The 27,911-nt window shown below is 47.4% G+C and overlaps 1 protein-coding gene across 3 annotated transcripts; it reads right to left on the reverse strand.

The window, feature by feature from the left end:
* KCTD10 (potassium channel tetramerization domain containing 10) lies at nt 1-27,888 on the reverse strand. Of its 3 annotated transcripts, none has more exons than XM_041728985.1 (7): nt 27,814-27,888; nt 21,018-21,231; nt 12,120-12,289; nt 9,335-9,424; nt 8,951-9,003; nt 7,491-7,686; nt 1-2,856 (listed from the first exon to the last, which is right to left on the reverse strand). In XM_041728985.1, exons 1-7 carry the CDS (start codon nt 27,814-27,816, stop codon nt 2,638-2,640), a joined length of 945 nt encoding a protein of 314 aa, XP_041584919.1. In that variant the 5' UTR covers nt 27,817-27,888; the 3' UTR covers nt 1-2,637. The 3 variants fall into 3 exon arrangements, with proteins under 3 accessions (XP_041584919.1, XP_041584918.1, XP_041584917.1); XM_041728984.1 differs by having other exon boundaries at nt 9,335-9,421; nt 27,724-27,837; XM_041728983.1 differs by having other exon boundaries at nt 27,724-27,837.
* Nucleotides 27,889-27,911: the final 23 nt, after the last annotated feature.

Raw genomic sequence — 27,911 nt, forward strand, 5'->3', positions numbered from 1 at the left:
CATTATATGTAACTTTTATTTTACACGTCCACAAATGCTTGTACAACATACAGTGACTACTTCTAACGTTTATAGCATTTTTTCCCATAGCACAAAAAGAAAGGTTAGTGACACACAGGTGTGCTACAGTGATGCTGGGTGGAGCCCTCAGGAGCCCACTTTGCAGAGGAGGGCTGAGTGTTGTTGACATTTGGGTCCTGAGCACCTGCTGGGACGTGCAGGGGATCCCACCGAAGCAAAGGGTGGGGTCCCTGCACCTCAGCCAGGCAGCTCATCTGCAACCTATCATAGGGGGGAGGGGACGACGACAGAAGAGGCTACTCCAGGATTGTCTTGGGCACAGGCCCCCAGTCACCACAAACAAGGACCTCTTTGAAAAAACAGCTTGACAAGGGACCAAAAGCTGTTCTCCAACTGTAAGCTCTTACAATGTAATAAAACTTAACTCTTTACCAAATCTTAGGCCAGTGTTTTACTTACATGGCTCTTAAGTACAAATATTGACCTTTGTTTGCCCTTCATGCTATCATAAAATTCAGTTCCTTGTAGAATACATTTGCTAACAGAGCTTGGACCAGCCAACACTGCTGTCAGCTCAAGGCTATGCAGCTAACGGTGTATCATTCACCACGGAATGTTTCAGGAATCTGTTCAGATCCCAGGAAAGCAGAGACTCAAAACTACAAGTGCAAAGTTAAGGAAAAGTGTAAAGACTGCCAGAGACATTAGCTCATATGGTGTGGAAGCCCAAACGAATCCGATTGTTCCACAAACTTACTCTTCACAGAAATATGTTAAAAAACAATTCATATGATGGCTTTTCCATTCCTACAGAAAACATCAGAACTGACATTCACTTTAACTCTCTAAAAAAGTTCAACCCAAACGCCAGGGTTGGTGTTTAAAACTGAAACGGTATATAAAATATTTACGAAACAGTATTTAAGCCCCCCCTTTCCTTAGCACTTAATAAAACTCGAATGGCCTAATACGAAAGTTTCGCACACAACAGTTTAAAAGGCATCGACCCCAAAACATGATTTTTTTTTTTTAAGTTCAGTCAAGATTGTTTTAAAGTTTTATTGTAGGCTTTGCTGCTGGATACAAAATAAAGGCATGCAACTGTCCCAAGAAGGGCAGTGTGTACAAAGCCTAAGCTGTAAAAACCATTTCAAAATATAAACTCGTTTTTTGGAATACACTGTGTCAAAGGCTGCCCATATTAATACCTTTGGTATAAAACAGTAATGTTTCCCTTGAAAAGCAGACAAATCCCATCCATTACCTTACACACGTTCACATCTCCTTGTAACTACTCTACGTAGTCTAGTTGCAACCAGCCACATCAGTCACCACTCACTTCTGTCCCTTCACAGGCGCAGAGGAGACTGGGAGGTAGGTAACCGAGAATGTCCGTCCTACACGAGCACCATGTGGACGGCCGGGCTCCAGTGCAGGCCCCCTGCGCCCCACAAGCACACATCCCCATCCATAGTCGCACACGTCCCTTAAACATGAACACGAACACTTTATTGGACCCCAAAGGGTCTGCACATCCTCTAACTCTGCTCGCTGTGGCTACTCCATACTGTGTAAAAATCAGAGGCAAAGACAAAAAGGGGATCTCCGGGTGATGGCTGCATCTACAGCAGGGGAGCTGCCCTGAGACTGCTGGTGTGAATGGGTTTCCTGCCTGGATGCCAGGCTTGGTGGACAGAGGCCGGGCCACCTCCACTTTCTAAGCAAAAGGCAGGGCTTCTCCTGGAGATAGGAAGCCCAGCCTAACAGGGAAGAAGGCTGAGGAAGAAAGAATAGAGCCCAAGAAGTGACGGTATGCGAGCTCCACTTGTTAAACAGGCCACAAGGCCTTCTAGAAGGGAGTTGGCCAACAAGGAGAACAGATGCAGGGGGAGCCAGGAACAGAGCTGTGCACTCCCTGCCAGGGCCAGCTCTGCCTTAGCCACGTGAGGTCCTAATAGGCCTGTCCCTCAACAGAGCCGGGCACCCAGAGCTACACTAGAACAATCAGAGGCACGAAGCTCATCAGTCCTATCTTCCGTGCCACAAACTGTAATCATCTACCCACATGAGCTGGGGTGCAAAGTCCTGGGGCAGAAGGACTTCCGGGAAAGCCCTGGAGCAGGCGGACCTAGGGCACAGGAACTAGCAGCCAGCATGCTGGGCTGGAGGATTAGGAAATAGAGAGCTCAGAGAATCCTCTGGTGGCCACCAACCGCAGGATCCCTCCCGGAGCTGTCAGACTGAACCCCAGGGGCATGCCGCCCCAAAGCCCAAATCATAGTCAACACCCACAAAAATAAATACTGCAAATAAAATTTCTCACATCCACTTCATACCCATTCATACTTTTTTCCGAGAACCAAAAAAGCCTAGCTCCAAAGATTCTCAGATCCCCATGGAACGGGGGAGACCTTGGACATAGCTTGGTCAAGAACGGGGTGCATTCATCTGGGGGAAAGACAGTCACCTGGTCGAGAAATATCAAAATAATCATCTGGCTTGGTACAAAAGTATCTTCAGACTCCAGAGGAAGTGGAAGGTGCCCAAGAGCCTGCAGGAATTGGAGTGAATGACAGGGGAGGAGGGAGGAGGAGGGTGGCTCGCTTGCTTGCTTGCTCACTGGTGGAGGTGGGCCCGGTCATCCGGGCGCTTGATGTGGATCCGCCGCACACGCTCGATCCGCTCTCGCTCCTCGTCTTCATCCAGGTGGTGAGAGCGACCAGCTGCCCCACCCGTGGCTTCCAGGAGCGCGTTGTCAGGTCCTCGGCCGTCCTGGGCCTCATACAACAAAATATTGAGGGTCTCCTCATAAATCCGGGCCTCTGGGAACTCCACCTGCATTCCCACAAAACACAAGGCAGGTAAGTTAGCATCACAAACACATACCCCACTACCTCTACTGCCACCTGGTACTTCCAAGAAGGGCCGCTGGCTCATGCAGGCCCCTGGGATTCCTCTTAACACTGCCATTATTAGTTTTATAGTAATTTTTGTTTTCAAGAGGCAATACTTACACACAGTGCTTACACAAGAAACAAAAGGGAAACAGTACATCCAAATGTACATTTATACACATGAATATTCACGCACTTTAAAACACACAAAAAGTGGCCCATCACACACTCTTCTGTACCTTTTGTTTTCCCCTAACTTAGGAAATCCTTCCATAGCACGGAATTACAACAACGTAACAATGAAATTAACCAATTAGGTAGTTTCCAACAGGTTTCTATTAATTACAGATCTGCACTCTTGGAGCTGCTCCACACCTTCAGGCAGCCTTTAATGCAGTCCATGTTTTGAACAGGGACTAGCTGAAAAGGACATGACGCCTCTTGCTTGGCAAAGCTGCATGTCTGCTGCTTGCCCTTCGGGGTTTAGGTTCTGTGAATCAGACAGGGCTGCCCAAATGGGCCCTGGGCACTTGACTCACAGGGTGGACACACTCTGCTCTCAAGGCAGGGTTCTGAGGTTCAAAGAGAAATGGAGAGAACACGCTCTACTCTGTCTTTTCTACTGAGGCCACAAAACCAGGAGAAAGAGTGCAGTGGCTGAGGACTGAGACACAGAAATCACAGCAGACAGAGCGGGGGTCAGCGGAGAGGCCAGAGTTTGGAATAATGCCTGGCCAGCAGTGAGTTTACTGCCGAGAGGGAGGTTAATGCAGCCTGCAACCCTGCAATGGTCATCAGCATAGAGAGCTCCAGGGGGGCCACCAGAGCCTCCCAACACCTAGAGAGTGTTCCCGGTTTTCCTTTCCTTTTTCTCCATTCTCTTGCACCCCTATCTGTTCCCCCTAAAATCTTGCGGCAGCAACGGCCAGAGCCTGGGGGAGTCCTAACTCTGAAGGGGAACCTTCCTTCCTGATTAGGAGAGCTGTGGTCTCATCAGGATGGAGCAAATCTCTGCTGTTTTTCTCTTGTTTCTTTATGCCGCTTGGCTCCAGGGCCAGATCAGGTGCCAGGCAGTGTGAGGCAGAGTGGGGAACTGCAGCCCCACCTTTCCAGCCAGATGACTGAACAAGGGGAGCCCCAGGGAATCAGGAAGCACTAAAAGATGGTGAAGGAGGGGTGCCTGGGAAAGCAGTGTCTTGAGGTTTTTGCATGAACTCCTGGGATTGAGCCCAGCTGTCCATCTGTCCCTCAGCAGCACACCCAGAACTGAGCCATGGGGGAGATCATTGCCCAGGACACAGCCTAGCCCTCGGTGCAGCCCAGGCCTGAAGGCTTTGGAAACAGGGCTGTCACTGGCACTGCAAACCACAGCTGGTTGGAACCTGTGGGCCAAATGCCCACTAAAACAAACAAAATCAATGTGCTTGTTAGAATTTTAAAAAGACCTAGAGCCCTGTAATATTCAGAATACAATTCGAAAGTTCCTGGCATAACGAAGAACCAGAAAAATGTCAACTCCTAAGGGAAAACATAATCAACAGATGCCGATGCCAAGTCCAAGATGACATAACATGCTGGAATTCTCTGACAGAGGGTTGAAAGCAGATATTATAAAAATGTCCCGACAAGGAAGGTCAAACATTTTTTAAATTTAATTTTATTTTTTAAAGATTTTATTTATTTATTCACAAGAAACACAGAGAAAGAGGCAGAGGGAGAAGCAGGCTCCCTGGGGGAGCCTGATGTGGGACTTGATCCCAGTACTCTGCGATGCTCAACCACTGAGCCACCCAGGCATCCCAAGGGCAAACTTTCTTAAAACAAATGCAGACATACGAAGTTTCAGCAAAGAGAACACAGAAGAAAGAAATAAAAATTGTACAATTAAAAAATACAGTAACCAAGATAAACACAAAAACAGAAACCAAAAAAAAAAAAGCCCCAATTCACTGGCAGTGTGGAGATGACGGAGGAGAGTCTGTGAACTTGAAGACAGAAGAACAAAAGAAGTGATACCATCTGAACAACAGAACAAAACAGACCAATAGAGGGTGGGTTCTGTGCTGTACTACCACTGAGTCCCCAGTAAGTTAGAATCCAAAACCAAATGGGATGACGTGTATTATAGATCTACTTAAAGCATACTTTCAGCAAGCCACAGCCTTTCCAGCTGAACCAGAGAAGACATTTAAATAATTAAAAGAGGGGCACCTGGGTGGCTCAGCAGTTGAGCATCTGCCTTTGGCTCAAGGCGTGATCCTGGGATCAAGCCCATATCAGGCTCCCTGCATGGAGCCTGCTTCTCCCTCTGCCTACATCTCTGCCTCTCTCACTGTGTCTCTCAAGAATAAACAAGAAAGAAGAAAGAAAGAAAGAAAGAAAGAAAAGAAAGAAAAGAAAGAAAAGAAAGAAAGAAAGAAAGAAAGAAAGAAAGAAAGAAAGAAAGAAAGAAAGAAAGAAAGAAAGAAAGAAAGAAAGAAAGAAAGAAAGAAAGAAAGAAAGAAGAAAGAAAAGAAAGAAAAGAAAGAAAGAAGCAAGCAAGCAGAGCACCTGAAGGTTGTACCAGGAAAGAAATAGCAATTCAAAAAAACCCCAAAAGGAACATCCGCCCAATTACTTGAAACAAGAGAACGTGTATTGGCTCCAAAGTTCAGCTTTGGAGGTATGGGGCAGAAGGAGGCACCCCTATGGGGCAGCCATTCCCCAACATGAACCCCTTAGAAAGCCAGTCACAGACTTCCCCCAGAGAAAGGAAGAAGCCCTTGGGGACAGGATGGCAGAGCAAAGGGAGCTGTGGCTAGGGGCCCTGGCCTGCCATCCTGGGCCCTGCCTCTAGCCAATTTCAAAAACACAAGCACAGGGCTGCTCTGGAACCTGTTGGCTCATCTACAAAAGGTTGGGATCAGATCGTGTGGTCTCTGAATTCTTTGCTCCCTGTCAAACCTGAAAATGTAAAATCAGTATTTTAAAGTTTAATCAATGCAATGACTATCCTGTTAATATCCAAGGACAAAAGCAGCCCGTGTATATAACAAACCTTAACTGGCAAGAAAGGGAAGTTAGTTACCAGTAGAATTCACAGCCCTAAAAAAGTTCACAGGAGAAAAGAGGTGTGGGTGGCTAATGCGGTAAAGAGAAACAAGCAATTCTGGTCTCCCTGGGATCTTTTGAAAGAAAAAGGAGTCTCGGGATGCCTGGGTGGCCCAGCAGTTGACCATCTGCCTTCAGCTCAGCATGTGATCCCAGAGTCCCGGGATGGAGTCTACATGGAGCCTGCTTCTCCCTCTGCCTATGTCTCTCATGAATAAATAAAATCTTTAAAAAAAAAAAAGAGGGAGCCTCAGTGTTTTTCCCTTCCTGGCTCTCTTAAATCAATAAGTATCTTTTGGGATATATTCTAAATACTGATGGTACGATGTTGTAAAAATTTAAAAATGCTTAGAGCTTTGGTGTCTACTTTGTGGTCTCACTCACTCATTCATCTTTTCTCCTGAGGCCAGCTCTAGAATCAGAGAACTGTGTACCCCTGGAGCTGCAGTGATGATGGTAGCCTGACAGGGTGGTCTACAGATCTGTGCATGAACACCTGCCCAGCAGACCCACCGCAAGTCCCTGATCAGAGTTCCCTTATAAAGGTTCAGAAGAAGGGACAGAGTACACTATAGGATTTTTTTGAAAAAAGAGAAAGAATACCAAGTTGCACAGCCCAAGAAGGGTAAGCAAGCAGAAGACCTGAAGGAGATGAAGTTCAATTCACAGAGGATCAGATCTCCAACAGCACACTGTGGCATGATGTAGCTTTGTAGGATGGCACAGTGACAGAGATCAAGTCCGTCGGTTTGGGAGAGGATGACACAGTGGATCCAGAGTCCAGAGCTGTTAGGCAGTTGTGTGCTCTGATGGAAGCCAACAAGCCTGGGAGCTACAGAACGCCCAGCAGGCCTGTGAGGCTGGAGGGCCACTCTAGATCAGGGGGTCAGAGGACAGACAGACGGCAGTAAATCGTAGGTCATGACTAGAAGGCCAAGGCCAAGCTCTTAAAGATAGCACGGCTCCTCTGATGATTGAGATGGGAGGGGGCTATGCTGGCAGGAAATGGTGGTACGTGAAGGGTGAGAAACAGCACAGGCAGTGTCCCGTCACTGACAGGAGACCATGCTGGCCTGGTGACAGCGGTAAAAGGATACATCTGAATTGACTTTTTTAAAGGTTTTGTTTTTAAGTAATCCTTATACCCAAAGTAGGGCTCGAACTCACAACCCTGAGATCGAGAGTTGCTTACTCCACCGACTGAGCCGGCCAAGCACCACTCTGAATCCATGTTTATGGCAAAAAGACTGATCTGCAGTAGGACTGTCCCTGTCTGCCAATTGTCAGAGGAAATACCATTCTGTTTCTCCAAGGCCTGCCTCTGTCCAGGGCCCCAAAAAGCTGAGTATTTTCACAATGAGCAATGATGCGTCAAGGAAAGCCTTTTTAAAACCTCTCCTTAAGTTTTTTTGTTCCGGGGAAAGGGAAACTGTACAAGTAGTATTTCAGACTAGTCACCCAGAGCCACCCCTTCAGAGCACTCACCTTGGTCTGCTTCTTCTCAGTGGCATAGACAATGGAGGTGCAGCAGACCTCAGCAATCTTGCGGCCCTGCCCATAGAAGGACCAGCAGCAGATCTCATCCCCAATGACATCCTTTATGAACAGGACCCTTCCATTAAAGCGCAGAGAAAGCTTATCAAAGAGCTCAATGTTTTTCAACATATTGTCGTCAGAATTGCTGCAAGAGAGCATTTGAGAAGGTGAGTGCAGGCTGCTACTAGGTGCAGTTGAGTGTCTCTACATCCCATTCTAAGGTCACCTCTCTGCCGGTACTCTGCTGTAGCCAGGAGGAAATGTGGACAACTTGGGGCCTGTAAGCACAGGCACGAGGTGCGGAGTGTGGAGGGAGCCCCAGGAGTGGCAGAATGCAACTGCTCGAGGAAGGCTCTTCATCTTGGGTCCATTTATGGGTCTTAAGTCACCTCACTAAGCCCTCTGCAGCTGAGACCACATGGTCCCAAGAGCCGTAAGGCATTCTAGAAACTCATGTATGTTGCTAGTGGAAACATAAAATGGTGCAGCTGCTTTGGAAAAACAGTTTGGCAGGTCCCCAAATGACTAACCCTAGAATTACCGCAGGACCCAGAAATTCCACTCTCAGGTATGCTCAAGAGAAATAAAAACCTTCATGTACACGGAAACATGTACATGAATGTTTGTAGCAATATTCACGATAGCCCCAAGGTGGAAACCACCCTGATTGTGCACTGATGAATGGATCCACAAAATGCAGTTAATATCCATATGATGGGATATTATTCCACCATAAAAAGGATGAGGTATTGATACACTTGCCACAACAAAGATGAACCTTCGACAACGTGATGCTAAGTGAAAGAAGCCAGCCAGTCACAAAAGGCAATGTACTGTAGGATTCCATTTATATCAAGTGTCCAGTAGACAAATCCACAGAACAGAGAGAAGTGTTTGCCAGGGGGTGGGGTGAAGAGTGACTAGTGGTCTCTTTTATTTTTTTTATTTTTATTTTTTTATTTTATTTATTTATGATAGTCACAGAGAGAGAGAGAGAGGCAGAGACACAGGCAGAGGGAGAAGCAGGCTCCATGCACTGGGAGCCCGACGTGGGATTCGATCCCAGGTCTCCAGGATCGCGCCCTGGGCCAAAGGCAGGCGCCAACCCGCTGCGCCACCCAGGGATCCCTAGTGGTCTCTTTTAGATGATGAAAATGTTCACAAAGTAGGCACATGGTAATGGCTAAACTCTGTAAATATACTAAAAACCACCAAACTACTATATACTTTAAAAGGGCAGCCTTTATGATATGTGTGAATTCAATCTAGTATGTCATCTGCCTCCCCTGGGCATCCTCGAGGTACAGAGGGCCACCCTCCCTGGAAGATAACAGGAGGACCTGGGCCTGGCCTGTGTGAGCAGAAACTTTCCTAGCCAATGTGGGTAGTTTTTCTCACTGACACCTTACCTGGTATATGAGTATTTGTTGTTACTTCTGTTGTAGAGCAGCTTCACGGCTGGCTGAAGGCAGTTATAAAAAAGAAAGAAAAGAGTCACTTGGAGTGGAGGTACTGTGGACTATGGGCTTCCCACAGGGCTGGACCCTACCACCAAGTCAAGGAGGCAGCTAAGCACAGCTGGCAGACTGGAGGATGGTGTGGGAGGGCAGAGAGGGAGACTGTAGGACTCACAATTGGAAGGAGGGGGGAAGACGCGACACAAGATGAACTGCAGGTGCCCATTCTTCATCCCTCCTCAGCCTTGCTCAGGCACATCTACAGGTTTCTATTTCAAACCTCATTCATGATTTCAATAGCTAAAAAAAATGGACACAAGGGTGCCTCCAACATACCTTATTTGAAGTTGCGATAAGTTTCTGCTCTTCCTTGGATGAGGTGATAACAGGAACTTTGCAGAAAGGCTCGTAAGTATCTTTGTTCTGCTGGAACAAAACATGCTTTCAGCCTAGGAGGCCTGCCCAACATCAGATTATTTAGCTGGCCTGCCAGGCAAAGACAGGCTCTGGCAAGGGAAGATGGGACTGCCAGCCCTGGGAAGAAAGGAGTTAGGGTGGGGGACGGCCAAGAGTCGAGTTCTCCAGTAGATGTCTGCTCTTTGGCCAGGGCGCTCAGTAAATCCTAATGATGGTGAGACACATTTACACAGCCCAGGGAGTCACTTAAAAATAAACTAAACACAACAGATGAAATATAATATCAGCCATTAAAGCACCCCACTGCAAAACTGTAGAAGAACTTCAACAGTCTAAGCTTATATGGAGAAAAAGTTCGGGAGAAGGTAAGTCTGCAGACAAAAGATGTTGAAAATCTGAGGATGGAAGCAGATAAGGAATACTGAGGGGAAAGCGAAAGCCAAAATGTAAGTTACCAGATGGGAAAGAACCTGAAGTTTTTCAAACAACAGTTCTGACTGCTGGTGGGCAGAGGGCAAGAGCAGGGAATAGCCAGCCCGTCAGCAGAAGCACCAGTGAGACCCTACCACCACCATTACCACCATTGTAGCTGTCGCCGCCGCCAACAGCAAAAGAAATGTCTACTCTTCTGGAGTGGTTTGTAGAGATGACCACTCAACAGGGTTGAGTTGCTCTTCCGAAAACAGGGGGGATTAAGTGAATGGTCCACAAACTAAATGGTGGGCTCCAGCTCCCAGCCCTTTCTCCTATTCAGATCTTAAAAGGCAGCCAGTCAGGCTTATACCCAGGCAAGAGAGTGGAACATTCCCCCATGGGGATCTGATCAGTTCAGGAAAAGGCTTATAGGTTCTGACACTGGGAGTCCCTGCTGAAAGAGCCTTATCACCCACCACTAAAGCCCACTGGACAAAAAAGCCCCCCCACACACCTACAGGTTTTCAGAACCTTACTCTTAAATTTTAACAGACCAAAGATCATCAGATTATATGTGGAAAGTCTCTCAATTGTGAGACTGAAACCAAAATAAAGAGGAAAAGGGAAGGAGTCATGATGAGGGCAGCAGAAAGAAAACTCCAAGACAGAGGAAAACAGATATGAATCCTATGAAACAAAGTGCAGTGTTCTATATTAAAAAAAGAACACTCAGAGAACATGAAAAGGCTCTTGGAAGTTAGAAATATGAGAACTTTAGAAATGCAAAGTTCAAAAGAAGGGTTGAAAAGATAAAGCTGAAGAAAACCTATGAGAAAGTAGAACAGGAAGATAAAAGCAACAGAAACTGAGAGGGGGTAGTCCTGGAGGTTCAACCTTAGACTAATAGAAAACACAGAAAGGGAACCCAGAGAGCTTGTCTCTAAGACAAAGGAGAACAGATTCACTGGTGTGTCTGAACACACCAATAGGAGACTGACCTTTTTGACCATTTAGGGATGAATCAGGAATATGTACTTAGAAAACCAAGCAGACAAAACAATGAGGCAATCACTAACCCTGGCAAACTGAAAGTTGCATAATAAAGACATTTTTCACTGTATACTCTGTGGCTTAACTGTTAACAATATTTAGAGATCACAAAGTAAACTCTGAATACTGACTTAACCAAAGCTGTGATAAACACTATATTGGGAAAAGAGAAGAAGGAATATGTGTACATAAAAGATTTGTAGTGACTGGGGGGTGGTGGTAGTACATGAGCTAAATTTTAATTCTCTGTACACCAGGAGATAATGTTGAAAACTGAAATGAATAGCGTAAGAAATACGAAAGTAAACAGAACTGTTGAAAGAATTAACAGAGAAGGAGCGCCTGGATGGCTCAGTTGACTAAGCGTCCAACTCCTGATTTTGGCTCAGATCATGATCTCAGGGTTGTGAGACTGAGCCCTACATCGGGCTCTGCATTTGGCGTGGAGGCTGCTAGGGATTCTCCCCATCCCTTACCTGCCCCCTCAAATAAATAATAAATAAAATCTTCAAAAAAAATTAATGGAGCAAAAAAGTATGATGTGTATATATTTCCTCAACAAACAAAAATGAATTAAAAATACTAACCTAAAGGCTGTAGACTCTCACGATAGAGGTGGTATGTGTAAACAATAGCTCCTCAAGGAGGTAGGCAGTATGGGTACTGCTCCAGTGGAGGGCCAGACATGTGGCCTGACATAAGAGCCTCAGGTATACAGATCCAATTCCTATGACAACCTGAAGGGACTCTTCTGATTCTCTGCCATGTTAGAACTTGGCTTGAAATAAATGGCTGCTGGCTATATCCAGAAGCATTTTGGTTTTACAGGGATTTTACTATCATGACTTGATCCCAATGGTCCTTCCTGAGGTCCACCTGAGGAGTGAGGGGTTTCTGAATCTACAGAGATTATATGAGGCTCCCAATGACAACTGGTTGGGTAAGAGTAAGTCCTGAGATGTGTCCAGAAAACTGATTAGGTTTTATGCCCCATACTGAAGAGTTTCGATGTACATATGACGGCCCAACATGACAGTGACTGAAAGCCAGAGTGGCCTAAGCATTACAGGGAAGCCTCTAAGGAGTCACTGACCAGAGAAGAGAGAAGTTCCAGGGTTACTTGTGAACTCTTACATCTCAATAAAGTAGGAAATGCTCCATTTTGTAGAGGAAGAAAATGAGGAGAGCAATTGGGCCTGGTACCTCCCAACTCTTACAGGGGAAAAAGGGTGATACCTACTTGTAAGGCTGCTTGGCATTCTTCCACCAGGCCCTGGACCAGGTAGTACTTGGCTTCTGCCAGCAGCTCCTCAATCTCCCGGCGGCTCTCAGGCAAGGGGACCGCCCCGTCACGAAGGTAGTTGAGTATTGTACCAAAGTGTTTCCCACACCGGTCAATAAGGATCCAGCCTGTAGTGGGAGGAGAGAGGGGGGCCTAGTCACATAGGCACTCATCTCTTGGAAGGTGCTGAGGACAAATGGGGTGTCTCTTGGCCCCCTCCACCTCCCAGGGAAGAGCAGGATCACAGAGGGGGGAGCAGCACCACCTGCCCAGCCATCAGCAAAAAGCTGACTAAGCCCTGCCTGGGAAGCACTGCAATGGTCTCCAGGCCACAACCACAGACTCGGTTGGTCTCAGGCTCTTTTGGATGCCAGAACCTCTGAGGCCTAAAAGTGTGTTTCTAAAATATCCTCAAAAATCCCTTAGATATCCCAAAAGTACACTACACTTGGATAAAATGGGTCCAAATGACCACACAACTCAATGGTAGGGGAAAAGCTTGAGGTAAAATTATCTACTCTCCCTCTTTCTACAGTGCTTTTTTTAGATTTCCAAATAACAGAGCCACTTCTAAGGAGGCAGAAGACTTCAACCTCTGGCTCCCAAGGGGGATCCCTGACACTCACCAATACCACCCCAGGGTGTTCCATCTTTAACGCCCCCAAATAAGTACTTACTGGCTAGTGACAGCCACTGGAGAGAAGACGGTAAACCAGAAAGAATTTGTCCTAGGCAGTTCAGTTTAGCATGGGGAGATGGAATTTGTTTTCATTAACTATAGGAAAACGTGTCAACTGCCGAGCCCTTTAGCTTCTTGATGACCTCTCCATTTGGGGGGACTGGGCTGCTATACCTCCACTAGGGATCTCCAAGTTTTCACAATTCCTCTTCAGAAATGCCAATATTAGGGGGGGGGGGAGTTACTTGTAGGAGGAAATAATACTAGAGCCTGAGAAGTGGAGGGACATAAAAGGAGAGGAAGGGATGAGGCAAAGACCTGGTATGTCTTGAGATGACAGGAGGCTTCAGAAAGAAACCAGGTTGTAGAGAAGTATTGTACCAAAGTGTTTCCCACACCGGTCAATAAGGATCCAGCCTGTAGTGGGAGGAGAGAGGGGCCTAGGCCCACATTCCCCCAGGCCAGTAGGGCAACCCCAGTGAGGGGCTTCCCCAGGTCTCCTGTCCCCTGGGGTCAGGTGAGAGGATACCAAGGCACAGGGCATTTAGGTTTAAACAGGAATCCATAATTTTATTCCCTCTTTCCTTGTCCATTGCTCAGTTTGGGAGAAGGGGCCCACACTTACACTTTTAACACCATGGTGTTCTGCCCCAAGTCCTCCGCAGAATCCCACACTCTGGCTCAGACACAAAATCCAAGAGCAGCAAAGACACCTCTTTCATATCCAGAGTCACAAGGCCACCCACTGCCCCCTTCCCCAATCCAGCCTTGACAAGATGTTCTCAGGGTTATAGGGCAATATATTTATTTGGTATTTACAACAATCACTAGGAGTTTTGTGAGGCCATTTCGATACTCCCATCCTACAAACTCCTCAGCCCATGGCTCCTGGACCATTGGTTAAAGGTCTGGGCTTGTCTCTCCAGAGGCTTTTGCTTGGTACTTCCACAGTGCTATGGCTTCCTGAGTATAGTGGAAAGAGTAATTCCCAGTGTGGCAAACACAATGCAAATGCGTGGCCTGAAGTCAAACTCTGGTTTCAAGGAAGGAAGAGGCCTTCACAACCATGGTAAATCACACCACCCTGACAGTGACTGCTGGACCTTATCCCACTGCTTTTTTCTACATTTGAGATAATCAAGTATGGATGGAGTATCTGTCATATAGCTCAGATGCCCAAAGGGGTCCTGAGCAAGCAACATAAATGAGTGTAGATGGGTCTGGGCCCAGAGGCTGACTAGAGAGAGCACATGCCCTGCTCCTGGGGGATAGGAGATGGGGAGGCTCTTCTCAATTCAGCCAAGAACTGCTGGGCAGGAATGAGGGCCTAGGGCTGCATGAGATTTTGATATTCTAAAGAGAAGTCAGAAATGCAGATTTCTCCGGGAAACCTCCTGATTTTTAAACAGTGGTAAACCAAGAGGTCATCAATCCATTCTAGGCCAAGGAAAACCCATCTGCAGGCCACCCTGGGCATACAGACCAGCATTTTGTGACCTTTCTGCTACCCTGGATCAAGTACTTTTCTTCCAATGAGTGGACAAGGTGTGGAAGGACCATACTATCTTCCCAACCGTTCTTTTAGAAGGAGGCTCAGTCCCCTGCACCATCCACAGATAACAGAGCCTCAGAGAGGTTCAGGGACATTCCTAAGTTGGAAAGGCAGAACTGGACCACAAAAAGGAAGTAAGAAATTCACAGGAAAGCTCCTTCCACCAGAACTGAGAAGACGAGTAGAGCCTCAGTCTTCAGAGGAATGGCAACCTTAATTTAACTCAGCAACCCGGGGAAGAAAATGTCCACGTTCCACCTTTGATGCATGGATAACTTAGCTGCTCAGAAAGAGCAGGAGCCCCTGAAATCAATTATCCAAGTGACAGTTCAGAGTTTCCATAAACGAATAGGCAGACCGTGACATTGGGCTCCAGCTCAAGAATGCTGTCAGGAAATGCTTGCGGTGAAGGAATCATATTTTAGACAAATAAGGGCAAAGGAGCCGGCGGGCTCGCCAGGAGGTTTCAATTAGCATTCTGATTTTAAAATATTTCAGTTGCTTTCAAAGCCGGAATCGACCCCTTTGAAACAGCTCAAACGCCTAGCATGTAGGAAAGCAAATGGAAGTTAAACAGCTCCTTGTTTGTGGAGAGCCTGTCCCACTGCCACGGAGCATGCAGGCTTTTTCAGAAGTCTACACAAGTCAGGGCAGCCTGGTGTCTGGCGGCCCATCCAGCAAGGCTGAAGAGCATAAGAGGTAGGCGCAGCCCTGGAGGCTCTGGAATGGTCTGGGAGGTGCCACACAACCCAGTGGTTAAGAGCAAGGGCCTATATTAGAAATCCAGTTCTGCTGCTTTCTTGCTGGATGACATGGGTACTGCACCAAACCTCTCTGTCCACCAGTTTCCTCTCCTAAAACTCGTACCCCTGAGGGCTGGCACAAAGGCATGATGAGAGAATATACGGGACACACAGCATAACTCCTAAGGTTTATTGGCAGCACTCAAATGAGGTCTTTGACAATGAGCCCTTCCCGCATCTCTTCATCATCAGTGGAGAACAGAGTGGCGGCAGTGTCCAGAAGGGGCACATTCCAGGCCTCAGGAGAGTCCGAGTGGCTTTCAGGGTACCCCAGAGAAGGCTTCTCTCAGGGACAGGGGACTGGGCTACAAGGCTTGCCCTCTCCCAGCCCTTTTCCCTGCCTCCACTTCCATGGACAGGGCAGCAGGGGCTTCATGGACCTCTCCTTAGCATCCCAAGATTTTTATACTCTATTTCTGTTCGTAAGTCACCAGAGGTGCTTGTTACAAATTCAATTCTAGGAAACTGCCTCATTCTGATTCCAGAGAATCAGAATCTCTGGGGCGGGGCTTCTCAGCCTCGGCACTACTGACATTTTGAACCAGATCATTCTTTGTTACGTAGGGCCTATCCAGTGCATTGTGTGGTATTTAGCAGCATCCCTGGCCACTACCCACTAGGGGCCTGCAGCATTCCCACCCCCAAACCGTGACAACCAGAAATGTCTCTGGACATTGCCAAACGTCTCCTGGAGGTCAAAATCATCCCTGGTTGAGCACCAATGAGGTAGATCAAAGACCTAAATGTAAAAAATAAACAATGTAAAAACTTTAAGGTATTAAAAAAAATACCATTAAAAAAGCTTTAACAAGTCAGACTGGGAAAAAATATTTACAACATAAAATCACAAAGAAATGGATCCAGTATACTTTTATAAAGCAAGAAGATGATAAAGGAAAACAGGAAAATGTGTAAATAAGATGCAATCACGCAGCTCTATGATGAAACAAAATGACAAGAAGATACTTAACACACTAGAAATTAGGAAATGTTAAATAAAACCACAGAGTACTAGATCATAACCATCAGATTGGCAATAATTAGAAAGTTCGACAGTGCCCAGTGTTGGCACAAATTCAGACCATGTGGGGAGCATAAACAGGGACAACAGCTAATACTAACCAAGCCACGGATGTCATCCTGGAATCCTCTCCTGGGAATAAACTCCCGGACAGAGCTCCCAGTGGTAGATAAGAGCTCAATGCTACAGCAACTCAGGTGGCTGGGTCCACCCAGCCTGTTCACTTACCAAAATAAAAATATGCCTTTCTGTGTGTGCCATATGTGGCAAAGGTGGGAAGCTCTGCCATAGAGAAGCTCATATATCCCGGAGAGTGTTCAAGAAAGGTAATATTCCAAACAGTGAACACTGGAAGTAATCTAAACAACCATTACCAGAATACAGATCCATAAACTACAGTATATTCCCAGAATGGAACACTTAGCAGGAATGTTTGACCTAGATGATTCCATCTCACAAGCATAATTTTGTGAAAGCAAAGAGATGACAATGTTACATCATTTATACAATGTTGGAAAACACACGAATGACACATTGTTTAGGGGCAGAAACAGTATAGCAAAAGTAATTCACTGACAGATTCAAATCAGTGGTTTTCACCACTGGACACACATTAGAGTCTCCTGCAGAGCTCCTGAAAAGTCCTAACGCCCCTTAGAGCTAGCTTTCTGGGAGGTGAGAGTGTTGGGGAGAACCCAGGCATCAATCTTGAAATTCCAGCTGAGTCACTGCACCACAGACGTTGAAATTCACTTAGTGACCCCCAAGGTCAGGCAAGTGGTTAACTTCTGGAAGGGAGAGAGGCAAACAAAGAATGTAAAGAGAGGCGCCATCAGCCCAGGTAGCATTTTATTCCTTGTCTGAGTGGGGGTGATGTGGAGAACAAAGGCAAAAGAAATGCAGAAAAAAATGAAATCTCTTTACAACTTTCAACTCATTGACAAGCTGACCTGAGACAGGCAGTGACCTTCCTCCAGGAACTCAACTGCTTCTCTATTAATACTTTGCTAGGGACAATAAGCAACTTGACATTAGCCTGACCTCCAGGATCATCTTTAACATATAAAAATCCCTTTGGAAAATTCCTTTATCTCTACCCCTCTCCTTCCTTCCCCCTCCCCCATTATATGTGGGCAGTCATCCTCCAAACATAAGGCCCACTGAAAGATACCTGAAGAGTCTCATGACTAAGGGTTAGGCAGATAGTAGTAAATGACCTTAACAGCAGCTAGCCCCTCAAGGTCCTGGAACTCTTGCTTCCAAATTCCTTAGAGACTTTCGCTACCCCTAACCCCTCCAAACTTGAAAGTAGATAACCAGCCACTCCTCACAACCCTGGAGCAGCTCTTTCTGCCCCTGGGGTCCTGTCCCTGTGGCTTTAATAAAAGCCACCTTTTTTGCCCAAAGATGCCCCAAGAATTCTTTTTTGACCATTCGCTCCCAGCCCCAACATTTCACAACAGGGGCACAAGGGAGTTTGTTTTATTCATCATATTTTAAAAGCTCCCAACGTATTCAGAATTTTACAGAAGAGTGCATTCTGATTTAAGCAGGAAGTATGGAGATCTTGGGGAAACCACCAGGTACTACAGTTTCCCACATACTACACTGACTTCCCCACTGGATTTCAAGGGAATGTGTGCTGATAATAAGATCAGTGACTCTCTTCTTTAATCTGGTTCACTCATACTCCCTCATTCCAGAAACATTAGCAAGAGACCAGAAACGGAGAGTGGGGGGTGGGAAAGCACTGTACCAAAGAGTAGGGATGAAACAGGCAACTATAGGTGAGTACTGAGGCAAAACTCTTATTAGGGAAGGTGCCTCCTCAATCCATGCGACAAGTATTCAGGCAAAAATTCCAGTATTATAGGGACTGCACCTTTCGGGGTGGGGGGGGGGGAAGTCCACGAAAGGACTCCCTAGAAAAGTCATCCTTCAGGAGTAAGGTACAAGTGTAGAGCACTCATCCCCAAGGCCAAATGGGCCACTTCTCTCCAAGACACTGCTAAGATCTGCTTGCTTCTCCAGCACCCCCATAGTGCCCCTCCCTCCACCTTGATACTCCACCAGACAGGCCGCAGCAGGAGTGAGCAGTCCCCACAGACTGAAGTCTCCCAAGTCTCCTAACTGCCAGGCACTCCCATTAAGAACAGTGATAAACTGAGCTATTAGAAATCCCTGAAGGATGCCCGAGAAATCCACTGCTTCTGTGGTGAGGTCTGGGGCCCAGGGTGGGTGGCAGATTCTCTTCTGCTCCATGCCCTCCTGCCTGTTTGCCTTTTGTACTGTGTGCGTCCAATCCGTGAGCAGGGAAGTTGACAGTAAGTGGGTTTGGGGCCCCAGCTCTGGCCCAGGGTAATAGTTACAGCTAAGAGTATGTGGCATTTAATTTAGACTCATTTGTCACTTACTGGTAATGGGACAGGAGCCTTGGTTCTCCAAGAGCTCAGCCCCCAGGCCAGTTCTCCCATTGCTGTATCCGCTTGCCTCGTGGAGGTGCACTTGCTATTCTGGCCCGTTTGTGGCAAACATCACTGCAGAGCACAGTAAAGCCCAAGGTGCAGCTGTGACAAGCAGGACATTTACACTAATTTGTAGACCTGAGGGTGTATGTGAGGGAGCACTCAGGCCACCAGGTCAGGCTGTGCGGCATACTCACCAGGGGCCAATGGGATCGGGCTGCCTGGCACAGTATGGGCTGGAAGACCAGACACAAAGCTGGCGGTTGACCCATAAGGCTGATGCACTCAGGCAACCTGACCTGGGGGCTGAGCCCTTGGAGAACTAAGGCCTGCCCAGAGTAAGAGCCATTAAGCCCTGGGCTCAGTAGCTGCTTCCCCCATCCCCCACCAGCTTTCAAATAGGATCTTTCACTTAGTGAAAGGTAGCAACAGTACCACCCCTGGTAGGGTCAAAATGAAGGGTAAAAAACACTCATAAAATGCAGCATGGTGAGCTTTTCACGACAGGCTGGGGCTCTAGCGGAGCCCTGTGAAAACAGCCAAGGTCAGAGTGCCAAAGACAGCCTTTCTTCCCTGGCGGCACCAAGAGTCCAGGGGTCCTGGCAGCACCACTGGGAACGGGACAACCTCCAGTAGCTGTTCAGAAGCCTGAGCAGGACCCCTGGTACCATCCCTGTGTCCTTCCACTAGGGAATGTAAGAGACTGAGGACCAGCTCTTCCTCGGCATGGCATCAAGCCAGCAAGGGCTTCAAGGAGATGAGGCTCCAACTTTGCTTCCAAAGGGACTCCACCGCTTTTCCTGAGCCCCACCAGAGACTGGGTAGGGCTGAAGAAAAGCTACAACAATCCTGGATTCTCAGATAAGGTCTATTTCCTTCTGCAGCTGGGGCACTATTGTCTCCCTCTCTACAAATACTCCTCAGCGATGCTGGGTGTGGCTCTGCAACGGGGATCCTCCCACTCATAAAACACTCTGCTTTCTGGGTGAGATACACAGAAGGAAGCGCTGGGGCACAAACCTCATTTATCTGATGTTTGGCCAGAAATCCAAGTTCTCAGGAAGTCCAAGGAAGCAGAACCTCAAGCCCCACAGCCAGGTCTTGTCCAGGACGCCGAGGGAAACACCCTAACTAGTGCACAGCTCATGCTTCAGGTCTGCAATCCCACCTGCTTGTGTCAAAACTCGCCCACCTTTCCAGGAACCAACGTCACATGGAAGGCAGAGGCATTAGCACGACAGTCAACCTCAGAAACAGGTAAGGCAGGGTGCAGCCAGGCTGTGATCTGGCCAGGTCTTAAGCAATCGCAGGCCAAAGAAGTAAAGGATGGTGCCATCTTTAAACCTCACATGACCTGCCCTGTCAACCCAGCCAGGCAAGAATGTCCCCCTTGCCAAGTCCTCTCAGATTATTCCAGGTGGGTAGAAAGCAGTTACGGTAAGATCATTTAAAAAAATTCTTTGCCTTTCCCAAACGTGACTTCCCAGAAGAAAACGGAAAGAAACATGCACTAAATGTACGTGTATCGAATCCCACACCAACAGCCCCATGAGGTGGGTATCCCTGTACCAATCTCACCTCGTTAGGAGCACCGGCTACCACACAGGAAGCTGAGACTTAAGTCCAGCTCTGTGAGCTTTTGTCAGGCCACCATCCCGGGAGGACAAGGGTCCAGAGAAGACATTCATGTCTGTCTGTCTCTGTTTCTCTCTCTTATTTCACTCCAAAGTCACAGAACCATCACTGAGAACTGGCAGGGGACCAACCAGGGCAGCTAGTCCAGCCACCAATTCACAGAGCTGAGGCCCAGTGGAATGGGCAAGTGACTTCCTCAAAGTCCCAGGGCAAATTGACAATTAAGTCAAGACTATGAGGGGATCCCTGGGTGGCTCAGTGGTTTAGCGCCTGCCTTTGGCCCAGGGCGCGATCCTGGAGTCCGGGATTGAGTCCCACGTCGGGCTCCTGGCATGGAGCCTGCTTCTCCCTCTGCCTGTGTCTCTGCCTCTCTCTCTATGTCGATCATAAGTAAGTAAGTAAATAAATAAATAAATGTTTAAAAAAAATAATAAGTCAAGACTATGAGTCCCCACCCAGGTAACTTCAACTCCTCTTCACGTCTCGGCCTTTATGTCACTCTATCAGGGAAACCCTCCTTTATGATATCCCCTCATTTGGATCTGGTATCCCAGTTCCTCACTCTCAAGGCTCCCTGAGAGCACATTTTCTCAGGAAATCTGTACCTATGTGGACAACTGCTCATGTAATGTTGGCCTTCTGGAACTAGAAGGAAGTCCTCAACCACAAACACATCCTCAGAGCCTGGAGGGTAACCTTACCTTCACTGTCAGTGAGTACTTCCATGCGCCCGCTGAACATGGCTTTCAGCATGGTGTCCTGTTTGGTCAGTGTCTGCATGGTGGTGTAGTAGAGGGCCCCGCCCACATTCAGCTTTACGTACTTGGAGCTGGGACTCGTGCCCTTGAAGGAAGTGGTGCGGGTAGCAGCCGCTGGCACCGCTGAGCTCACCACACTTTCTCCTGACATCTCTTCCTGCCAGTGGAGAAGACACAGGGTCACCAGGGTCACAGCACCAGGCCTGCTTTACCTTTTAGCCTGTGGGCTGAATCTGACCTCCAGATGTGTTTTGCCTGGCACAAGTATATACCGCATTTATTTTTATTTTTATTTATTTATTTTTATATACCGCATTTAAAACTTCTGGATGGCTGCCAAGGTTGACAACACAAGAAGAGTTCACACACACACAAAACCCCAAAAAACAAAAAACAAAACAAAAACAAAAACCTGGCTTTTCTGAACATCAGAGGTCAACTGGGCCACCAGGGTGCCCACAACTGGTGGGAACTGGGTATTGGCTGCCCCAACCCACCCAGATAGCTTCATATGCTGACCTCACCTGCTGACCCTGCAAGCACAAGTTTATCACTAACTCTTGTGCTGTGAGGACTTCCCTTCTGCATGTTCCACATATAAGCGAACACCTGGATGCATCCTAAAGCAGCTTAAAGCACTGCCCAGGTCTCTCTCAGTTTCCTTGTCATGTACCACTCAACAGCTGAATTCCAGATGAAATAAACTTTTATATAAATTGAGTGGGATCCCAACTACCACTCCTAATCTTTCCTGTAGGGGCAGAGGGAGGTTTCTCACGACTACATGACAGACATTAAAAACCCTTGGAAGCAATTTACTGCAAAATTAGAGACTTCCTGTACTAGTGCCACCCAAAACAGCAAGATCTGAGGACAGTCTCCTTAATGGCACTGCCAGTTCTGTGTCCATCACAAAGCAATGGACACATTATCTGACTTAAGTTGGCTTAGGAAAGGAGATTGGTAGCTGGTACCTATGTACTCAAAGAGAATATTTCTTTTATAGGTAAAATTCTATGGCTGGAGATGTCCCAGAAGTGGGCTGATTCTTTACGACTCGGGCACAGCAGAGGTAGCAGCCCCCTGACAGCTAGGGACCTGGCCTGGCACTCTTATTGGGGCTTTATGTTTACCACTGAACACAGACGATTCATATAGCACGTCACCATCTGCCAAGGCCACTCAGTGCCTGATGGATCAAGACATAAACAGGACTACTCCATAATTATGTCTGAGTACAGACTAAAACAAGAACATTGCCCAAACATCACCATATCCTGACCAATTTGACTCACTGTCGCTTCTTTAAGTTAGAGCTTTAGCCCCATTCCATTCTCCCCACTTTCAACATAGGAATTACGAGACCCAGTCACGGAATTAACTCTTCTTCCTGAGAGCATTCAGTACAGTGCAAAACCTCACTTCCCTGAATCCTCCCCAAAATCATACAAGGCAAGCCCCAATCCTTCTGAGATCCCCCAGGGTTCTCCCTCATTGTCACAAGGAAATAAACCCAACTTTGACTATCAGCATGCTCCTGCGGGTTTTGACAGCACACAACTTTAAAAAACTATACCCTGACCCCGAGAAAGGATTTCTTTTCAAAATATTTTTTAAAAAATATTTTTAAAAATTTATCTGAGACAGCAAGAGAGCGCAAAACATATTTTTAAAAATTTATCTGAGACAGCAAGAGAGCGAGGGATAGAGCAGAGGGAGAGGGAAAAGCAGGCTCCCCACTGAGCAGGGAGCGCAACATGGGCTCTGGAGGAGCCTAAGGCAGACACCCAATCACCGGAGCCATACAGGCACCCCAAGGATTGTTTTTTAAATTCTCTACGCCTATCTTGTTTGGATCTCCCACAATTAATATGTATTACATTTATAACGGGTAAACACAAAAGTTATTTTTCAACGGGCGAAGGGACTAATGCTGTCCATCGTTCAGTAATAGAGGCAAGAGCCAACCCTCCTCTCGATCTCCATCCACCCAAAAGAGCCGCCTGGAAATCATCCACTAGGGGACTCATGTCAGGGCCCTGCAGGATGGCACAGGAAGAATGCGCTCCTGGAAAGAAAAGTATTTTCTCAAAACAGTGTTCTTGCTTCATCAAGTGACTATATCCCAAGAAGGTACATTTTTCAAAAGCTTAAGCTTAACTCACCTGGGCTCTCTGTGACCAAATGCCAGAAATAGAAGGGGTAATAAGAAAGCAGTGCCCCCTCCCTTCCAGCGTTCCTTTGAAATCAGTCCCCAGAAACCCTGCACTAATGATTATCACCAACCATCCCCCCACCCCAGAAATACTCTGTCCATGGGATGATAGAGTAGCTGGAGAGAAGAAAGAGTTTCTCAAAACTTTAAATACCTAGGGAAGGGGAGGAAGGTGAAGGCTTACAGGTGTGAGGCTTGGGGGTTTTTCAGTTAGGGAAAACTGCTCCAAAATGTAAATACTTTTTAAAGCACCCTTTCAGATCTAAATTTACACAAAAATACGTGTTTTGGGAAATGGTCTAGCATTTTGTAAGGCCCCTATGAAACAAAAATGGCATGAAGTATACTCCAATGTACTTTTACTTTCCAATACCTTTTTAAAGTTAACTTGCATGCAACAGAGTATATGCACAAAGTGCACAATTTGAGGAGTTTTGGCCAGTATATGCATCCGTGTAACCACCACTCTAATCAAAATAGAGAACATTTTCATGGTTCCAGAAAGCCCCTGGATGCCCTCTTCACAGAAGGTACCATCATCTCTACCACCACATACAACACTTAAAATCCAAACAATGCTGGAACACCGCCATCGTTATTTCCACCTTGTAGATTTGTGGGTTTTTTGTTGTTGTTTTTTAAAAGATTTTTTTTTATTTACTCATGAGAGACACACACACACACACACACACAGAGAGAGAGAGAGAGAGAGAGAGAGAGGCAGAGACACAGAGAGAGAAGCAGGCTCTACGCAGGAGCCCAATGCAGGACTCGATCCCGGGTCTCCAGGATCACACCCTGGGCCGAAGGCAGGTGCCAAACCGCTAAGCTACCCAGGCATTCCTGGCTTGTAGATTTGGATAGCACATCCCAGAGTTGTTCCCAAAGTGCACTGGCACTGGAGGTGGGTCAGTGACAGAGCAAGGACATGGGCAGGTCCTGTCTGGGCTTGAGCCCATCATTTTCCCAACATTCGTACTTGAGATATACAGAGCTGGAATACATAAATTGAGAAAGGAGTGCCCCATCCCTCCTTCTTCATCAAGTACAAAACAAGCTTTGAAAAGAGATGGGCAGCAATGTGTGGCTAAGAGTTTAGGTTTGCAAGTCAGATCTGAATTTAAGTGCCCAGTCCTGCCATTGACTGACCAGTTGTGGGAGCCTAGGCAAATCATCTGAGTCTAGCCCTGTCTAGGGGGACAACAGCAGTGTCTCCCTCTCAGGACTGTTCTGAGGGATGCCACAGAGTACTTAGCATGGCTTCTGGCTTACAGCAGCAAAGACTTATGTTATGATTATTCAAGAATGCTCTCAAAGTCTCCAATTATCTTTTCTCTGAAGACCATTTCCAACTCTACAGACACCCATCAGAATCGCTAAGAAATAAAGCAGAAACCATCTTGATCTAGCTTGAGACTCCAGAATAGGCAAAGAAAGCTCTGAACCTTTCTGGAGCCCACCCTTCTAAAGGTCAGTCACCTCAATACTGGGAATGGTCTTTGGTTGAAAGATAGTCTGACTGTTCATGTCTCTGAGCCCGTATTGCACTGAGCTAAGGACAAAAAGCAGCAGACACTAAGCCTCCCCAGCACATCTCTCTACAGAAGACTCCTCAGCCACTGCTACCAGGATCCTGCTTTTTTTTTCCACTTGTTTCAAAGTTTTGATTTCATCATTAATGAGGTTGGGGAGGTGAGGCAGGAGAGAGCAAAACTGGTTACACAAAACAAAGATAAAATTAATACTTGAAGTATTGGTTATGGATTCTATTCGATCTGAAACTTTTAATCCAGTTAGATCTCCCCTGAGTATTCTATTGCTGACTCTAAACAGTGGCTCTCCCCTTAAAACAAAACAAAAACCCTGACATCAGAGTCCTATTCATGTAAATTCTGATGTTAGCTGATCTAGGGGTATGGCCTGAGCAACAGAAATTTTTTTAACTCCCCTAGGTGATTCCAACGTGCAGCCAAAATTGCAGCCCACCACTGTAAATAGTTTTGTACACCTATTCACTTCATCATCTTGAAGAAGCTCCCCCAACCTCCTGTTCTATTGGCCCAGTGAATTCCTGACCACACATAAAAATAAACCAGAGCATCATAAACAAAAGCCAGCCCCTATTTCACAGCCTCAGAGCCACAGACAGGAAGCAACTGTATACATGCTTAAAAAATAAAAATCAGCCCAAGGAAGAAAAGTGTTGACTTGAAAAGAGGCTCAGGCAAGTACAATAGGAGAAAAAGGCACCACTCCCCTCACCCTTGGGTGTTTTCCATACAGCTCTCTGTGGAAACTGTCTCCATTGTGTGTTGGGGGAGACGTGCGTATGGAAGGTTGGATCAGAAGTCTGAGGAGCCTAGGCTAGTCTCAGTTCCACCACTTCCTGTGTGAGGTTCAAACAAGTGTTTTGAGTCTCTGTTTCCTACCTTGTGAAATGAAGGTAAAGCCATAATCTTCATAAGAACCTTCAGGGAATCAATGTTTGAATACTTGGTACCTGGCCCTTAGTGCAGTTTCCCTTCTGTCCCTCAAACTTAAGACCAGAGGTCCCAGCCCTGGCTGTATTAGTCACCTGGATGCATGTAAAAGTACCTATGCCTGGGCTTCACCCCAGGCCAATTAATCAGAATCAGAGGGGGAGGGAGCAGCTCAGTTGTATTTAAGAAGTTCATGGGGCACGTGGGTGGCCCAGTGGCTGAGCATCTACCTTTGGCTCAGGTTGTGATCCCGGGGTCCTGGGACTGAGTCCCATGTCAGGCTCCCTACATGGAGCCTGCTTCTCCCTCTGCGTGTCTCTCATGAATAGATAAAATCTTAAAAAAAAAAAAAAAAAAAGCAGCAGCTCTTCAGGTGATCTAAGATGCCCAGCTAAGAGCCACAGAGCTAAGGTGCTCCTTTAACCAGCTTGATCTAAGAGTCACTGCCTTTTAGCTAATTATAAAACTTCACCAAACTAAGGGCATTTCCACAACTCAGGAAAATCTGCTGTTCCACTTCAACCAAACTGCATTAAATCAGCCACATAACCGTGGCATTATTTTGCATCCAAAATTTGTTTACGGGGCCACTACTGCTATTTCCAATTGTTCTTGCTAAATTACTTTCCCTCCCTCTGTGTATCATGCAAACTATTGGCCTATTTCTCCCAGGGGATCCAGCGAGGAAGACGTCACCCATCCCACTTTTTAGGGGAGAAAAATGAAGAATCAGAACTACAAGGTTTCTCTGACTCAGGCTCCTTTCATTACATAGCCCAAATCAAGAAATCATTAATCTCCCATTAACAGGGCGTGTTAAAACAGATTGAGGGATCCAACCCCCACACTGATTCAGTGGTCAAGTGATAAGGCTTGAAAAATCTGGTCATTTCTAGGACATGTGGGTGGCTGAGTGGTTGAGCGTCTGCCTGGTTGTGTTGATCTGTGGCTCCCCCATAAGGAGCCAGCTTCTCCCTCTGCCTGTGTCTCTCATGGATGGATGGACGGATGGATGGATGGAAGGAAGGAAGGAAGGCAGGCAGGAGATTTGGCCGTTTCTAACAAGTTGCCAGGTGATTCTGCAGCCGCTACTGCCAGTCTGGAGGTCAGTTTAAGAACTGCTGGTTTAGGCCTCCTTCCCCGCAGGTGGTCCTTATTTTGCATAAGATGTAGCAAAACCAGATACAGGTTGGCTAAGTCGTCTTCGGCAGTGTTCCAAGAGGCACAGGAGTAAGAGAGCTAGGCTAGACTTTGGTCATTCCCAGCCAGGGCCAAAGAGCCATCTCGGGAACAGACCCTTCAAGGATCACAGGCATGCAGAAACCTTCCGACGGCCGCCGGCCCGGCCGGGTGACAGCCGGAGATCCGTTCTGAACTCCTTAGGTGTGGCCGCTTCGGGCTCGGACGGAAGTGACTGGATAGGGACCAAGGCGCGGGCTGAAGGCGCTGGCCTCCGAGGCCAAGGTCCCTGGAGCTCAGGCCCCCGCCGTCCCTCCCCTCGATTTCTTCCCTGCTCTCCCCCAAACACGCCCTCGTGTTCAGAAGCACCTGGAAGCTCCTTCTCCAGTTTCCCCGGAACCGAGAGGCTGCAGCCACAACTTCCAAAGACCCCCCCAAACGCTTCGCCGCAAGGAATCCCAGGCCGTCTCTAAACCTAACCGTGCTCTTGCGCAACGCCCTCCCACCCTCACTTTCCACCCCAGAGTCCATCTTCGACAACCCCTCTTTGTTCTCTCCACACTCACCGACCCAATGGGTCCTCATGACTCGAGAGACACCCCCAGCTCACCCACACGTATCTACTCCCCCAAGCCCAGATGCTCTATCCCGATCCCCGACAGCCAGGGGCAGCCCCCCCGTCACTCACCACAGCCCTTCCCCCACCCCCGACCCCCCCCCCACCCCCGCCCCATCGGCCTCTCCCTTTTCGCGACGGCCCCTCCTCGCGACCCACCCCTCCTTGGCTCCTTCCCTCTCCGCTCTGCTGCTGCCGGGCTCTCGCGGCCGCCCAGAGCCCCCCGTTAGTGGGCACCGCCCTCCCTACCATGAAAAGTCGGAGGACGCAGGAGTCTCCAAACTCGGACTGAGAGGCAGGAAACACCCAGCTCGCGCAGGCGGGGGGCAGAGGCGGGGCCGGGGCGG

The sequence above is a fragment of the Vulpes lagopus genome, chromosome 14, assembly GCF_018345385.1.
Source record: "Vulpes lagopus strain Blue_001 chromosome 14, ASM1834538v1, whole genome shotgun sequence".
In the NCBI taxonomy this organism is placed as follows: Eukaryota; Metazoa; Chordata; class Mammalia; order Carnivora; family Canidae; genus Vulpes; species Vulpes lagopus.

Coding starts and splice junctions, on each gene's coding strand:
- KCTD10 (XM_041728983.1), bottom strand. CDS start 27,816: ATGGTAGGGAGGGCGGTGCCCACTAACGGGGGGCTCTGGGCGGCCGCG. Junction 21,232..27,723: donor AGGGAAGGAGCCAAGGAGGG/GTGGGTCGCGAG, acceptor CTCCACTGGCAG/GAAGAGATGTCAGGAGAAAG. Junction 2,857..7,490: donor CTGAGAAGAAGCAGACCAAG/GTGAGTGCTCTG, acceptor GTGGGAATGCAG/GTGGAGTTCCCAGAGGCCCG.